The 17,286-nt window shown below is 38.9% G+C and overlaps 1 protein-coding gene across 7 annotated transcripts in view; it reads right to left on the bottom strand.

The window, feature by feature from the left end:
- Positions 1–17,286, bottom strand: part of LTBP1 (latent transforming growth factor beta binding protein 1) — a 456,133-nt gene that overhangs the window by 37,023 nt on the left and 401,824 nt on the right. For all 7 annotated transcript variants that reach the window (XM_018055104.1, XM_018055103.1, XM_018055102.1 and 4 more), the window contains 4 exons: positions 3,227–3,403; positions 2,286–2,369; positions 1,534–1,662; positions 713–853 (listed from right to left, as the gene is read on the bottom strand). In XM_018055104.1, coding sequence (XP_017910593.1) covers positions 713–853; positions 1,534–1,662; positions 2,286–2,369; positions 3,227–3,403 — 531 coding nt within the window. The remainder of the gene's footprint in view (positions 1–712; positions 854–1,533; positions 1,663–2,285; positions 2,370–3,226; positions 3,404–17,286) is intronic.

The following is a 17,286-nucleotide window of genomic DNA, read 5'->3' as shown; positions in this document are numbered from 1 at the left end:
GATCTTGCCTATACTTCATAATCCTGATGGACTTCTTATTCTTCCAACAGCTGATTTTTCACATTTACTCCTCTGTCAAATCCTACCTTTTCCTTCTACACAAAATTTTGGGGATTCAGCCTTTTTCATCCATTTCATCTGCCAAAGCCCTGAATGAGTGACATTTTCATCCTAGGGTTCTTAATTCTAACCTTTCTACTTTTCAATAGATTTCAACCAAAGCAGTCTCCTGAATGTGCTGATGCATTGATCAATTAAGTCAATTATTAGGAGCACATCACCTTCAGGCATGAACGGGGACTCCTACCAATGGACTCCAGAGCCCTCCACCGCTGATGAATTCCACCCTCTGCTCTGCCCAGTCTCATCTGTGTCCTCTATTCAGTCAAGCAAACCTAATTATTTTCCCTTCAACTTACATCTTCCTCAGTGGCCTTTGAGGGTTAAATATGATCAACCCTCAAGTATGGAAGAGCTCTGCCATCTGCTCAGTCACTCCTTGTCCTGGTGTCCATTAAGTCAGGATGTACAGGGTGTTAAATCTGCATATTGATGATATGACACTTATTCTTTCTCTTAGCATCTCATTTTAATTTTTTCAAAATACCCAAGGAATCCGTTTTTCTATTTTCTGACAGCTCACATTTCAGTCAAAAGGAAAACCTTATGACATTTATTTGGACACAGACTTGCTTCTCACATCCAAACATACCATGTGATTCAGTTGGTCGGATACATCTTTTTTCCGAAGCATCCAGGACCATTGGGTGGGTACAGAAGCAGTTATAAGAGCCTTCTGTATTAACGCACTGGCCATCAATACAACTGCTGGGGTCTTGACACTCGTCTATATCTTCAGAGAAAAAAAAAAAAAAACGAAAGAAAATCAGCAATCAGTTGCACCTCATACACTTAACCAAACTTAATACACCGCTAAATTTAGTCCAGATTTCAAGGTCTGCCACATTTTAATTAGCTACACATCATCATCCAAAAGAGAACAGCTCTGACTATAAAAATGTTAAGCTGTATTGATTGGAAAAATAACATTCCCCTACAGCTGCTGACATTAAATAAGGAAAGAAAACATTTAAGAACAGGATATACTTAGAAATTTAAGATAAAATGCCTCTTTATGACAGTTTTAAAATTATTTCCTTCTGCTATGTGTTTCTGCATAGTATATACGGTTTTCTGCTTAGGCATTAAAGTTTGGGTCCGTATTTAAAAATGACTTTCAGTGTATGGTATGAGTGATGAAACAGGAGGCTCCCCAGACCAAAAGAACACTTCAGTTATACCAGTGACCTGAATTATAATTCCACACTGAATATTAACTCTTCAAAATCTATTCAAACAGTAGTTTGAAGGATTTTTATTTTCTTAAATATTGCTCAAGAAAAGGATTCATAAAACATTTACAGATCTTTTCAGCATGAGATTTAGATTCTAATAAACTTTTTATACAAAACATTACTATTTTTTTCCCATCTGTTTTCACAGGACATCACAAAATATCCTCTTAAAACTTACCAAAGCACTGCAATTTGACAGGATCATAGTATGTTCCTTGCTTACAGTAGCATTCATAACCAGGCTGAGTGTTCATACAGAAGCCATTTTTGCAGATCTCCTGTCCAAAAAGTAGGCATTCATCTGCATCTATGGGGAAAAAGTGGTCATAATATCTCTATCACTGAGATGTTAAAGAGAGTGGTTAATAAGGAAATACTCATATGTGTAGTTTAAATTTCACCAAAGTGAAAAATCTGGAATTTATTTTAGAATTACAGGCTAATAATATGAAATGTATAAAGCATATCGACTTTTGTTTTCTTCTTTTCCATTCTTTATCACTAATCTATGGCCATTAGTAAAAAAAGGTCCTAGCAAAGTAGGATGCTTTCTAAAAAAGCAAAAATCTTTGCTTTGTTGATAACCGTTAAAGGCCGACATAATGATCAAATTTATATTGGTCCTAATATACAATTTTTAATATTGTCCTGGAATAAAAGAATAAATCTATTAAAGTACAGAATTTTGCATTAAGTACTTTTACATATGTTACCTTATTTTACCCTCATGACAGTCTTTGAAACATCATCTCAGAGATGGAAACTCAGAATCTTAAGCGAAGTCCGACCGTCATACAGTCTTACATGTTCTCCTTCCCGAGCCACACTTCTACCCAGAGACTACTGGGTAGAATTCGAACGGAAGCCATGCTTCTACTTGAATGTCAGATATGAACGCTCATTGCAAATTAGTTTCTGCTTGAAACTGACCTTTATAGTTTTCACCATCAACACCATAAGATTCTTCCGAGGGGACAAAACCTTTCCCTCTAGGACACATTTCAGTGAATTCAGCTGATTTCAGAAGAGACAAGGAAAAAAAAAAAAAAGTTGAAAAAAAGAAAAAAAAACTTACATGATTTTTTTTCCCCCACGAGTATGTTTTACATTCAGTTTTGCTTTCTCAAATTCAGTAACTTAAAGGCAAACCTTGCCATCTAATTCAGACAAATAAATTCAGTACAATCTCTAAATTACAAAGTAGGTGCAAATAAACCTAATGACTTCATAAGTTTACTTATAATTTAAAAAAAACTTGATAGTTCACTTTTTTATCCATGTTTTACTTATAAGTGCTATGGAGTTTTATGGCTTATTTCACCATTACTATGGTTTCCAGTATTTTATCTGGAGGAGGGCATGGCAACCCACTCCAGTATTCTTGCCTGGAGAATCCCATGGACAGAGGAGCCTGGTGGGTGACAGTCCATAGGGTCGCAAAGAGTCAGACACGAATGAAGCGACCTGAGCACTAGTATTTTAAATTTCTAATAAGAATCCATCAAGGAAAACCTTGGCTTAAATATACAAGCTCTAATTAGGAACAACGCTGTGTCGGTGTTAGAAAAAGTCATTGCTTTTATATTAAAAATGGAATAAAACTGAATTATCTTTCTGACAAAATATCATATGGAATGTCACCATAACAGCATATTCTGTGATAAACAGGAGTTCAAGAATTTATATTGAGGCAGGACAGGGTTTGGTTTCTAGCCTTCTAGAAACCCACTAGAAGGTATCTTACCTCGATTTGACTACAGCAGGTACCAGTAGCTGTTAGCACTTTGAGGCTTCAATAACCCAAATGAGAACATTCCAAGACCCATGAACAGCAAATACCAGTGTGAGCACAGCACTCAGCTGATTCTTACCAGTCCCCAGGACCGGGCAGGGGAAGATCTCACAGTTGTCTCCCCACCCAGCACCGGAGGTGCAGCAGCACTCCTGCTTGGTGACATTGGGAGCCAGCACGTTGTCACACAGACTGGCGTCGTTCAGATTATAGTAGCATTCTTTCTTTTCTTCTCTGGGTTGATCTACTTCTGAGTCTAAAGAGAAAGCAAAAAAGAGTGTTGACAGGATACATCAAATCTATCTGTATCACAATGGAGTCGAAACACAATGGATGGATACGCCATTGGCACTTCATTTACAGAAGGCTGCTTTCTATTCTGTATCAGATTCTTCCACTTCAAGATAAAAATGCACTTGAATCCTGAATTTTCATGGATTTCTAACCCACCCCAACGTGTAAATCTGTCAAAATCATTTCCTTGACGTTAACCAATTACTATATTCATGTGAATTTGGCTGTGAGTACAGTTTCCATATCTGCTTTCTTGCCAAACATAGGGCCATTCTTTACTGAGCTATAACACCTAATTAAATCAATGAACATTTTCCCTGACACTGAACCAGAGATGTGAGGCCACTCATAATATTTAACCCTTAGATAGTTATTGAGTTAACCGTGCTCCCCCAATCTTTCCTGAACAGTGCAAAGCAGAGGAAGACAACCAGAAAAACACTGCAGTAACCTGAGTCTATAAAATAATCTAACTACTCAAACTGCTGCAACTGTATGACTTTGAATGAAACAGTAAGAGCCGGCTAAGCTTCAGGATAGCATTTCAAGCCCAGGTTCTAGTCCCAGCACAAGTGTGTCCTAAAGAGTATATATTCCAACAGAGTCCATTTAACTTTCTGTCTAAAAGACAAGGTGATATGATAGAACACAAATGATGAAGACCTCCAGTGAATTCCCTTGTGGTCTAGTGGTGAGGACTCTGTACTTTCATTGATGAGGGCACAGGTTCAATACCTGATAGGGGAACTAAGGTAAGATTCCACAAGCTACACAGTTCAGCAAAAAAAAAAAAAAAAAAAAAAAATTCCACCTAGTTTCAGACAATACTAATGACTTAATCCCATCAGACTTGAAATCTATGAGTAAGTTTGTGCTTTTAAAAAACGATTTAAAAATCTATTATCTAGGAAGTGCTATAGAGTTCAAATTACTGCCTGATCCAGTTAGAATTTATTAAGTTTTAGTTTTATGCTATGTCAAATAAAAAGTTGCTGTAATCAACACTGCTGGGAGAAATATCAATAACCTCAGATATGCAGATGACACCACCCTAATGGTAGAAAGTAAAGAGGAACTAAAGAGCCTTTTGATGAAGGTGAAGGAAGACAGTGAAAAAGCTGGCTTAAAACTCAACATTCAAAAAACTAGAGATCATGGTACCCAATCCCATCATTTCATGGCAAATTGATGGGGAAAAAATGGAAACAGTGACAGATTTTATTTTGGGGGGCTCCAAATTCACTGCAGATGATGACTGCAGACATGAAATTAAAACACACTTGCTCCTTAGAAGAAAAGCTGTGACAAACTTAGATAGCGTATTAAAAAGCAGAGACATCATTTTGTTGACAAAGGTCCATCTAGTCAAAGCTATGGTTTTTCCAGTAGTCAAGTACGGATGTGAGAGTTGGGCCATAAAGAAGGCTGAGCCCTGCAGAATTGATGCTTTTGAACTGCAGTGCTGAAGAAGACTCTTGAGAGTCCCTCAGGCAGCAAGATCAAACCAGTCAATCCTAAAGGAAATCAACGCTGAATATTCATTGGAAGGACTGATGCTGAAGCTCCAATATTTTGCCCACCTGATGCGAAGAGCCGACTCATTGGAAAAGACCCTGATGCTGGGAAAGATTGAGGGCAGGAGGAAAAGTGGGCAACAGAGGATGAGATGGTTGGATGGCATCACCGACTCAAAGGACATGAGTTTGGGCAAACTCCGAGAGATAGTGAAGGACAGGGAAACCTGGTGTGCTGCAATCCCTTGGGTCGCAAAGAGTCAGACACGACTGAGCAACTCAACAATAACAATTGCCATCACAATTACTTAGGTTAATACTAATGAAATATTTTCATTAGAATTGCTATCTACGGATTCTTAACCAGAAGAAACTATAGGAACAAAGGCATAACACTTGCCAGTGAGGGTAAGACTTTAATCTCAATACCTACATTTTTTAAAAAGTTGATAGATCATTATACTATTAGGAAATTTTAATGAGTTATTTTCATAACCGTTTCCTATATATTTATTTTGGCAGGGTCAAATTGACTGCAGAAACCTGATGAATATATCATATAACAAAGATGTCCTTGATGAGTAACTTCATAAAATTCTATCAGCAGAGTTACTACCCTTCCTTTTCCCTTATGGCAGTAAAAACAAGCAAAATAGCAAACAAAGCTTCGACGTGTATATTATTCCCAGAATGCAGAGTATCAGTGAGAATGTAAAGGATCCCTCTCACCTGTGACTCTGGCTAATTCTCAGGTTTTTCTATGTTTGACAGAATTCAGCTTGGACTCTACTTTAAGTCTTAACAGCTGATATCATATTCAAACCGAGAATAAGTATCTAGGAAAAAACTGAAATGCTGATTCCTATGCAGTTTATGAAGCGGTTTTAAATCATTTCCTTGTATGTGAAATTGGATAAAACCTGCCACATCCCCTGTGTGTGTCAACTAGCTGTTCTAGAGGGCTGGGGACAGAGTGCTTTGCTGGATCTCGGGGAATGGATCACCACCACCATTCCATCCTCTTCAAGATGGGCCCCAAGCTCTTCCATTGAGTATCACTGGGGAAAATTAAGGGCATTTTTAATTAATATTAAATCAATCATGAGCCCTATAAAAATTTTATAAACTTTCTCCCAAGATGTGCAAATAAGTTGGCAGCCTATTACTATGAACAATTCCACTCATTGTATTCAATTTGCTAAAAATGCAACTACTTATTAATGAATGAATGCCTTTAGAAATATAAATAACTTGGCAACAGAACGAGAGCTTTGCCAATCAAGTTAACAGTCTGTTAAAAGAATGCTCAATAATTGTTTTTCTCTTTGTACAAAGTTGTGGTTTCTATGACAAGATGGAATATCATACAGTAACACCTCAATGAAGCCTGCTGCATTCATAGGTAATTAGAGACCACAGGCTTCTGAGTCAAAAACTTCATATGCACTTAAACACTATTTCTACCATGTTCTTTACACTCACAGAAATAAAATTCCTTTTTTCTTTGGAAGGAAACTCTAAGGTGATTGCATAAGAGAAATAATCAATATCACTGTATTATTCAGGTTTTACATTGGTTATTACAAGTTCTGCTCTTATTTTCTTTCCAAGCAGTTTGAAAGTTCAGTGTTTACACAGCTGAAATTGAGGATTAGTCAGGCCCTCATCCGTGTTTGGAAAGAGATGCAAATTCCTTTAAAGAAAAAAAAAAAAAACTGGTCCATAAAGGTCATTCTGTGAAAAGCTACATTTTCCCTATCTTCTTAACCTTTAAATAATTAACTTCCTAGAGCATTTTTCCACTGGGGCAACAATCTGCTCAATAAATACATGTAATGTTATTTCTTAAAAAAAAAAAAAACAACAACTATGAGTTTACATCACTGCTGCCAGGGGAGGAATTTTTCTATCACAAAATCATTTTGAAAGATCAAATCAAATGATGTAGAAGGTGCCAAGCTCGGAAAAGAATTGATTATAGATTTTACTAATAATGTTAGCCGAACTTCATATCTCAATGCATAGACTTCTAGGAAATATGTTACTTCACCTCCAGTATTTTCATATTTGATTTTTCAATATGTATTAAGAGGCTGGCTTAACATCTGTGTATAAAAAGCAACGTATGTGTTTTAATCCTGGGGGTGTGGCTGGTGATAAAAATGAGGTTTTGGACTTTCCTACTTGGGTGCTTTTTTTGAAGAAATTATCACAAATGTCTTTTCATGCAATGCGCAAAGTATTTAACTCTCCATGAGATAAACAGTACAGATTAAACAGCATCTTCATTTTCTGGAGGAGAGCATTTAGCTTGGATCCAACGTCCTGTGCCTAATGCTTCCCCAAACCTCTTCTATGGGGCTCAGCTTCCTAGCATCTCAATCAACATGAGTTTATTTAGCTTTGCCTTTGCCCAGGGGGCAGGAGCTAATTCCTGCTGGCCTGGAGTTCAGTGTTAAGCCCACGTACAGTGTGAGGTCTTCTGTTACTCTGAATAGGAAGGAGCGAGTTTGAGCAGTAGGTACCACTGGTGAATTGCCCTTTCTAGAAGCTCTCCTCTCCTGTTTCATCAGAAAGAGAACGTGTCTGTTCACTTATGTGACTGTTTCCTGCTTTAGTCTTTCCCTAAGTAGGCCTAATCTTAGGTTTGCTGCTGGGGTGAGGAGATCTAGAACATTTCCTTGGTTACAGCAGACATTTCATTTGCAATATGTTCTGAAGGCCTTTAGATGCCAATCCCCTCGATGCCCCTCTGAGACAGGATGATGACAGCAACCAGAGAGTCACATTATAAGTATCTGTGAGTAAACAATGCCCCCTAATCCTGAAAAGACATCCATTTATAAAACTGTGACAGTGATAATGCTCAGCAAACTGCTTTTCAATGAAATTATTCAGAAAGCTTTTATTCTCTTTATATTAAAATCATCACAGGCACTAATGTTTTATACCAACTCATACTTCTATGAGAAAAAGAATTTTAATGTAATATTCCAAGAGTAAAAGAAAACTTGGAAATTCATTCCCCGCCCCTCCCCCCTAGTTTTTTCATTCAAAGACTTGGAAAATAAGAAGTGTGTGTGTATGTTTCAAGTGGAATTTAGAAGAAAGCCATTGGTAAGTTTCAGAAAACAGGCACTGACAATACGAATGGGCCAAACACAAAGGGATGCAAATAAAAAGGAAGAATGTAGAAAGGGGGTAACTTCAGATAGTAAAAGACATGGAGGAAATAAAAGGTAAAGGTTAAGAAATGAAGTACAAGAGCAAAAATACTTTCAAAGCAGACTCTTCCACACAGTTGCCATCCTTAAAGAGGTCAATCAGGTGGGGAGCCAGGCCACAACAATGCAAGAAAAGCAAGTGCTAGGCACGTAAGCCACACCGTAGAGGACTCGGGGCAAGGCTATCCTAGAAGGCTGCCTAGAGGAGCTGATATTTTCAAATCAAGTCCTTGAAAAATAAACTTTAAAAAATTTGGCCAGAAACTAAGGGGTGACAGGTGAGGAGGAATAAAAAAGTACAACTGTACTTAGGTCTGTGTGGGTAGAGCAGGCAGGGGGTGGTGGGCTGCGGAAGGAGGCAGAGGAGCCTGAGAACCAGGCAGGGACACACTAACACGTGAATAAGGACAGGTGCCTTTGTCACTCAGGTGCTAAGGCAGAGGACAATACCAACCTCTCCTGGAACAGAGGTTTTTTAGTTTTGCTTTCTTAGTGATGAAGAAGTTAGAAGATACTGAGAGGAGCAAGCCTGGGAGAGAAACAGGCTGGGGAGAGGGTGAGAAGAGAAAGTCTCATGGATGGAGGGGCTTCCCTGGTGGCCCAGTAGCTAAGACTTTGTGCTTCTGATGCAGGGGGCCTGGGTTAGACCCCTGGTCGGGGAACTAGATCCCACATGCTACAACTGGAAGTCTCACGTGCTCCAGTAAAAATCTAACATCCACATGCCACAACTGAGCCATGGCACAGCCAAATAAATAAATATTATTTCTTACAAAGGCTCATTGATGGAGCTATTACTAGAAACTGGAGAAGTCAGGAGAAGAAAAGCGGGCAGATCTGGGTGAAAGAAGAGACTCCTGAAAGCAGAATAAAGCGCCGTGGAGAAAGAACCGAGAGACACACATAGGGGCAATGTGCAGCCAGCAACACAGAAGGCAAGCAGACGACGTCACTGCAGCGCAGCCCCAGCACAACACCGGAACAAGTGCACGGTGGGGCCTAGCAAGGGTGACCTCAAGAATAAAACCACATCTGCAGTGACATGCAAGGTGTCTGGAAATGTTTAAAAGGAATTGTAGAAACCATTCCTCTCCAGGTCCCATTTGTAGCAAGTTCTAAGAACCAAGGGCTTCCCTGGTGGCTCAGTGGTAAAGAATCTGCTTGTAATGCAGACTGGGTTCGATCCCTGGGTGGGGAAGATCCCCTGGAGAAGAAATTGGCAACCTACTCCAGTATTCTTGCCTGGAGAATCCATAGATAGAGGAGTCTGGAGGGCTACAGTCCATGGGGTAGCAAAGAGTCAGACACAACTGAGCAACGAACACTAGGATCTAAAATGTATTTCTAATGCAACAGTGTGGGTGTCACTTGTATTAAGATAAAATGGTGTATATATATATATATATATATATATATATATATATGGTTTACTCAACTGGTATGTCAGTTCATTCAAATATCAACACCTCCTTACTAAAAATTCATTTGAGATACTATATACAGCAAGCAGAAATTTTCATGAAAATAAAAGCACAATTTGGTAGTAAACTCCTCTTGCTCTGGTTTTTGGAGGTGGAAAGAAACTTGACCCAATCTTTTTTTTTAATAACAAGTGAGCATATTTTCCTCAGTCTTACCTACATTTATGGTATAGATCCACTACAAATACACAATAAGACCTCAGGAGTTTTATGGCATTTTACAATGTTTGCATTCTAAATACTGTGGTTTCAGTCTTTAATTTTTTTTTCCTACCAAAGGTCTTTTTTTCCAATCAGAAATTATTTTTAAAAAATTCTTCCAAAGTTAATTTATTTTACAGGTTAGCTAAATACATTTTAAAAAACTCACTCTGCCAACTATAACAGTTGAGTGATATTATACGTGGTCTCCTGCCTTTAAAAAAAATACGTACATACACAAAGCCTGCAGTAGACCTCTCCAGAAGAGAGAACAAGAACGCTGTTTGGGTTCACTTGTCAGAACCACAGGATGATCTGCACGAAGCAGGGACCTGCTCGCTTTTTCTTTTGTTCTACTTGTAATTTAACAAAAGCACATACGGGTACTGTCGCTTCTACTTAGAAGTGCGGACAGACCATTCCTCAGTTAAGTGTGGTCCATTATATCTTTGATGAAATGAATAATTTTTATTCTACAGAACTAGGAATGAGATGATGGGGGAGAGAAGGAACATTCTTGAATGTGGAGAAACCTATTATTCAGCAGGTACTGAGTGTCTGCCATACGGCAGGCACTATGTAAGCAGTGAGCCGGGTGGCAGCCGATGCAGAGAGGAAGGACACAGCATAAAAAGGTCTTGTGACCCTGCTGGTGGATGTGAGGTTCCTGCTGCAGGCAGGAATAAGCAGCTGAAAGCTTTAAGGGTTTAAAACCAGATTTGTGTTTTGAAAATAAGAATTGGCAGCAGTGTGGAACAGGAATCGATGGGAGAAACGGTGAGAGAAATGAGGAGAAGGCAAGTGCCGCAGTCCAGGTGAGAGATGCTGAAGGACTGGCCTGGGGCAGGGGTAACACAGTAGTAGAGAGATTTGAAGGATACCGTTGAGGAAGAGTTGGCAGGATGTTACAATGGCTTGGATGAATGGGGGTACGACCTCAGGATTTCCAGTATAGATGTTTGGCAATTAATGAGTATACACAGGAAAAGTAACAAGTTGGAGAGGGAAGCATAATTAATTTGGTTTTGGATAGTTTTAGAGAGAAATGCTTATAAGACACGCCAGGAAGAAGGTCCAATAACAAGTGGCTGGAAACAGAGGAGTGTGGGACACGGGAGAGGGGTGGAGGCAAACATATTTATTTTGGCTGTCCACACCAAGTGGCAATAGTTGACTCGGAGAACAGGTACAACATCCCAGGAGAAGAACAGAGAGTAAAAAGAAGGGAAAATACGCAGAGCTCTCTGGGACATTATTATTTAAGGAATGGCAATAGAAAGAGTCCAGAAGGAGACAGAAAAAGACCAATGTAAATGGTAGGAGGATACGGGGAAGAGGAATGTCCTGAAATCAATCAAAGTGAAAAGCGGGAGGGAAGATGAGAAACTCAGAGAAGAAGGAGTTTCACCCAGATGAAGGGTCTGAGTGCCTGATCTCAGTGCACTGAGGATGAACTGGAAGACAAGGATTTGGAGGTCAACATGGTGCCAGAAATTACTCCTGGATGGTAACAGAGCAGGGGCATTTTCTTTATTGATGTATTTTTATATTTGCAAACTTTCTGAGAATATGCATTGTTTTAAAATGAGAAGAAAACAAAGAAATAAAGTAAAAAGGAAGCAGATTTTTAGAAGAATGAGGTATCATGGGGTCTTTGGCCTGGAGAAGCAGAATTAAGTGGAAAGATCTTGGAATTGGGTTCCTGGGCCATTCTGCCAAATATTAGCTATATGACCCTAAAGATAAGATTTAGAAATTCTCTATAGGCCTTGCCTTCCTTCAGTTCAGTTCGTAACTCAGTCGTGTCCAGTTCTTTGTGATCCCATGGACTGCAGCACGCCAAGCCTCCCTGTCCATTACCAACCCCCAGAGTTTACTCAAACTCATGTCCATTGAGTCAGTGATGCCATCCAACCATTTCATCCTCTGTAATTCCCTTCTCCTCCTGCCTTCAATCTTTCCCAGCATCAGGGTCTTTTCAAATGAGTCAGTTCTTCACATCAGGTAGCCAAAGGATTGAAGTTTCAGCTTCAACATCAGTCCTTCCAATGAACACCCAGGACTGGTCTCCTTTAGGATGGACTGGTTGGATCTCCTTGCAGTCCAAGGGACTCTCAAGAGTCTTCTCCAACACCACAGTTCAAAAGCATCAATTCTTCAGCACTCATCTTTCTTTATAGTCCAACTCTCACATCCATACATGATTACTGGAAAACCATAGCTTTGACTAGATGGACCTTTGTTGGCAAAGTACTGTCTCTGCTTTTTAACATGCTGTCTAGGTTAGTCATAACTTTTCTTCCAAGGAGCAAGTGTCTTTTAATTTTGTGGCTGCAGTCACCATCTGCAGTGATTTGGGAGACCAAAAAATTAAGTCAGCCACTGTTTCCACTGTTTCCTGTCTATTTGCCATGAAGTGATTGGACCCAATGCCATGATTTTAGTTTTCTGAATGTTGAGCTTTAAGCCAGCTTTTTCACTCTCCTCTTTCACTTTCATCAAGAGGCTTTTTAGTTCTTCTTCACTTTCTGCCATAAGGGTGGTGTCATCTGCATATCTGAGGTTGTTGATATTTCTCCCGGCAATCTTGATTCCAGCTTGTGCTTCATCCAGCCCAGTGTTTCTCATGATGTACTCTGCATATAAGTTAAATAAGCAGGGTGACAGTATACAGCCTTGACGTACTCCTTTTCCTATTTGGAACCAGTCTGCTTTTCCATGTCCAGTTCTAACTGTTGCTTCTTGACCGTCATATAGATTTCTCAAGAGGCAGGTCAGGTGGTCTGGTATTCCCATCTCTTTCAGGATTTTCCACAGTTTATTGTGATGCACACAGTCAAAGGCTTTGGCATAGTCAATAAAGCAAAAGTAGATGTTTTTCTGGAATTCTCTTGCTTTTTTGATGATCCAGCGGATGTCGGCAATTTGATCTCTGGTTCCTCTGCCTTTTCTGAATCCAGCTTGAACATCTGGAAGTTCTTGGTTCACGTACTGTTGAAGCCTATCTTGGAGAATTTTGAGCATTACTTGCTACCATGTGAGATGAGTACAATTGTGCAGTAGTTTGAGCATTCTTTGGCATTGCCTTTCTTTGGAATTGGAATGAAAACTGACCTTTTCCAGTCCTGTGACCACTGCTGAGTTTTCCAAATTTGCTGGCATATTGAGTGCAGCACTTTCATAGCATCATCTTTCAGGATTTGAAATAGCGTAACTAGAATTCCATCACCTCCACTAGCTTTGTTTGTAGTGATGCTTCCTAAGGCCCATTTGACTTCTCATTCCAGGATGTCTGGCTCTAGGTGAGTGATCACACCATCGTGATTATCTGGGTCATGAAGATCTTTTTTGTATAGATCTTCTGTGTATTCTTGCCACCTCTTCTTAATATCTTCTGCTTCTGTTAGGTCCATACCATTTCTGTCCTTTACTGAGCCCATCTTTGCCTGAAATGTTCCCTTGAAGAGATCTCTAGTCTTTTCCATTCTACTGTTTTCCCCTATTTCTTTGCATTGATCACTGAGGAAGGCTTTCTTATCTCTCCTTGCTATTCCTTGGAACTCTGCATTCAAATGGGTATATCTTTCCTTTTCTCCTTTGCCTTTAGTTTCTCTTCTTTTCTCAGCTATTTGTAAGGCCTCCTCAGACAGCCATTTTGCCTTTTTGCATTTCTTTTTCTTGGGCATAGTCTTGATCCCTGCCTCCTGTACAATGTCACAAACCTCCATCCATAGTTCTTCAGGCACCCTGTCTATCAGATCTAATCCCTTGAATCTATTTGTCACTTCCACTGTATAATCATAAGGGATTTGATTTAGGTCATACCTGAATGGTCTAGTGATTTTCCCTACTTTCTTCAATTTAAACTTTCTTATCTGTAAATAAAGCTGCTGGGCTGGAAAAACATTAAGGTTTTTCTAGATGTAGACGTCTAGGACTGTCAGCTTGTTACATGAGAATAAACTCTACTGTTTAAGGAAACCCTATCATGAATTGTATTAGAACACTTATTTTATAATCCCAATTATAACTCCACTTTATAGATCTTATAATTTCTGACCTTGCCTATGTGCTTTTCTTAAATGAGGAACAATTATTACCTTATGCAAATAACAAGCCCAATTTATGTTTTAGAATGTCTGATCTTGTTCATTTTCTTTTCTTAAAGCAAAGAACACCTGTATTAATTATAACATATATCTTTGTGTTCTTTTCATTATACTTTCCTTTCTAAAAATAAAATTCATTTTCCCTCCAGAGTATCCTCTGTGCACCAATCAAGCATTTTGTGGGTATGGCTTCAGTTGCCCACACAAAATATTTATTGCTTCCTTTAGAGTGCCCAAGGACATAAAGTTCTTACTGAGTAATTATCACAGGCACTGAGGAAATAAAAACATCAGGCTATATTTCATAGCCATATCCTTACAGGTGGTGAGTGGTCTGCTATGGGCCTTTTTTAGCTATTTCTGTTTCAGGTGCTTTTAGGCAATGTACAGCAATGTAAATTAGTGGCCAAAGGCCCAAGCAGTGAAAACATTCAACCCAGACTCCCCAAATTAGGTGGGAGCCTAGTAGTTTAGAAACAAAAATCCTGGGACATTAAAGGTCAAAAGTCACCTGGGACGATGCCCTACTGAAGGTAAGAGTCCTTCTGCCAGCCAGTAGGTGTCCCACCTGTTCTTGGACCCACAAATTCACAAGAAATTGTGACCAGCTCTAGCTATTGGGAAGTTCTCCTTCATACTGATCTGAAATCTGTCTTTCTGGCATCCACTCTTCAGCCCCAGTTCTGTCCTCAGTAATGTATCACTTCAGATAAAGATGCTATTGCACCTTATTGGAATGTCTGTTGCCCTGGGGACATTTAGAGCCAAGTAAAAATATTATGGCCTACAAAGCAAATGTATCTTTTTTTTCCTAATTATTTCCCAGGAAGGATGAGATCTAAGCTTTTAGTCTATCATGTAAAGAATGAAATTAGTTTGAATCCTTGATAAAAACTTTAACTTAAATATGATACAGCATGTTTTGTTCTAGGTAACAGCAGGTTCTTTGACTGGAAACTGATACACACTCTTTTAACTTAACCAACTTGCTAGATGAACAAATGTTCTCCTGTCCTCTGAAAAACATCCTGGCTAATGTCCACAAGCAAGTGGAGGGCTCATCGCCAGTTGGCTGTTCTCAGGTGGGTCCACACACTTCTGTTCTAATGTGTTAGCAGTACGCCAACTGTGACTCAGCTATGCTTATTCTCAAACACTCTGTGCCAATGTAATGATTATTGTAATTACATAAGTAAATTGCATATAAATTATTCAAATATGAGTGAGTAGAAGAGTTGTTTCTAGAACAAGTTTAAAGCTTCTAGAAAGATTAAGGTAAAAAAAAGTTATCAAATTAGAAGTGGGTAAGACAACCATAGAAAATTGAGAAAAACTGTGAAAACCTAAAGTGACTTTGCACTTATTTACTTAGCAAAAGGCCTTTAAATTCTCACTCCCTCTGAAGCGGGTAGTGTAGATAACACATAATAGATGTGGTTTATGCAAGACAAGCCATACAGAATACAAATGGATTTCTACTCAAAGACAGATCTCAGCTCTTCTTCAGAGATCCGGGAATAAACATAAAATCAGTTCAAGTTTGCCAAGAACCATACAAGTTGAGATATGGCAGAAGTCAGACTTGCCAGGGACGATACAAATTAATAAGCTTCACCAGTTACTAAGGCAGATTATACTGACATGGACCAATAAAACAACTGAGTATGTACAATATTTGGCAGAAGCCAGAGAACTATGGGGAAAGTAGGCAAGAAACTCAGAAATTAAAGGATCAGATATAATGTTAAGAGGAAAGAGAAACTATGTGTGCATTGGCAGACAAGCTTTATGAAGCTGAGTACTCAAAATGCTGTTCTTTGCAGAAGCACGAAAGTACTTAGGGAACTCTGGAAGAATTTTCCAGAAAGAGTCAGTCAGTGAGAGAACAAGGAGATAAAGGGAGCAAAGAGGCAAGGCAGGTGATAGGGACTTGATTACAGAAAAACTTAAAAAGTAGAAGATGAGGAATAAGGCTTACAAGAAGAGTTACTATGAAGTTTTAAGTAGTTTATAGTGAGCTTGGGTTCCCTGGTGGCTCAGACGGTAAAGAATCTGCCTGTAATACAGGAGACCTGGGTTTGATCCCTGGAGAGATCCCTGGAGAAGGGAATGGTGACCCACTCCAGTATTCCTGTCTTGAGAATTCCACAAACAGAGGAGCCTAGCAGGAGTCCATTGGGTCGCACACAGTCGGACACAACAGAGTAATGACACTTTCACTTTCACACTGTACAGTGAGCTAATCCAGTTCATGGAAAATGGCTCAGATGGTCTCATGATCTTATTAAGGCACTATCAATCTCTAAAAATGAAGTGAGCAAACTTTAGGATCGCAGACATCTACCTTAACTGAAGCTAGGTGAACTGAACAAACCCCTTCTTGACATTACTAAAGCACTCTAGCAAAAAAATATTTGCAGTTAAAAAAAATCCACCATCTCCAAAGAGATCATGAAAGGAAGAGAAGTACATAACCCTTATGTGTTTGGATTTTAATACTTCACATAGCACTTCATTATTAACAAATAACTTTTATGTATATAATTTTTTCAAAAACCCATAAAGCTCTATGAGGCAAATATAGCCTTTATTTTACAGGTGAGAAAATCATAGATGTTGAATAATATGCCCAAGCTTGCATAGCCAGAAAACAGTTCTCAGATCAGAACCTGGTCATTCCAATTTAAGTATTCAAAAAAAGTGTGGAAAATAAAGGAAAGAATTAAAATTTCCATTAATTCCAATAATTATCTTTTTATGTCTTCTTTCCATCCCCTTTCTCCACAGACTGCGATCACTGGACTATCTTTTCATTTTTTCACTTGACATTGTATCACAGGCACTTAACATGACTACTAACCTTCATACAGATGACTTAATGACTGCACAATACTGTATGAATTATTCCAGTCACAATAAAACTATGGGGGATGGTGCTACTCTATAGAACCAAAGACAAATAAAAAGGTAGTTACTTCACCAATCCTATTATTGGCCAGCCAGGTTTTTGATACCTTTTTTTTTCCCCATTACAAGTATAGTTAAGACAAAAACTCTCTTCTTTATGGCTCATAAGTTGCAGGGATGGTCATTGAAGGAAGAGCAACTCCTTCCTCCAGAAATATTTTTTTCCCTGTCACAGTGTTTTTGAATTACTGTCTCTACATTTAATTCTGCACCCATAACCTTTCTGTATTTAATCATTAAGAAGAAAACATGTGTGAATGAAAATATTTTTACATTTTGTTCCCTACTGCTTGCAAAGAGAATTGTCTCACACAGGACAAGTGTACCCTATTGAGGAAGAGCCAAAGCT

Source organism: Capra hircus, chromosome 11 (assembly GCF_001704415.2).
Source record: "Capra hircus breed San Clemente chromosome 11, ASM170441v1, whole genome shotgun sequence".
Lineage (NCBI taxonomy): Eukaryota > Metazoa > Chordata > Mammalia > Artiodactyla > Bovidae > Capra > Capra hircus.
The sequence above is the reverse complement of the archived record's forward strand: the minus strand, read 5'-3'. Positions and strand labels throughout refer to the sequence as shown.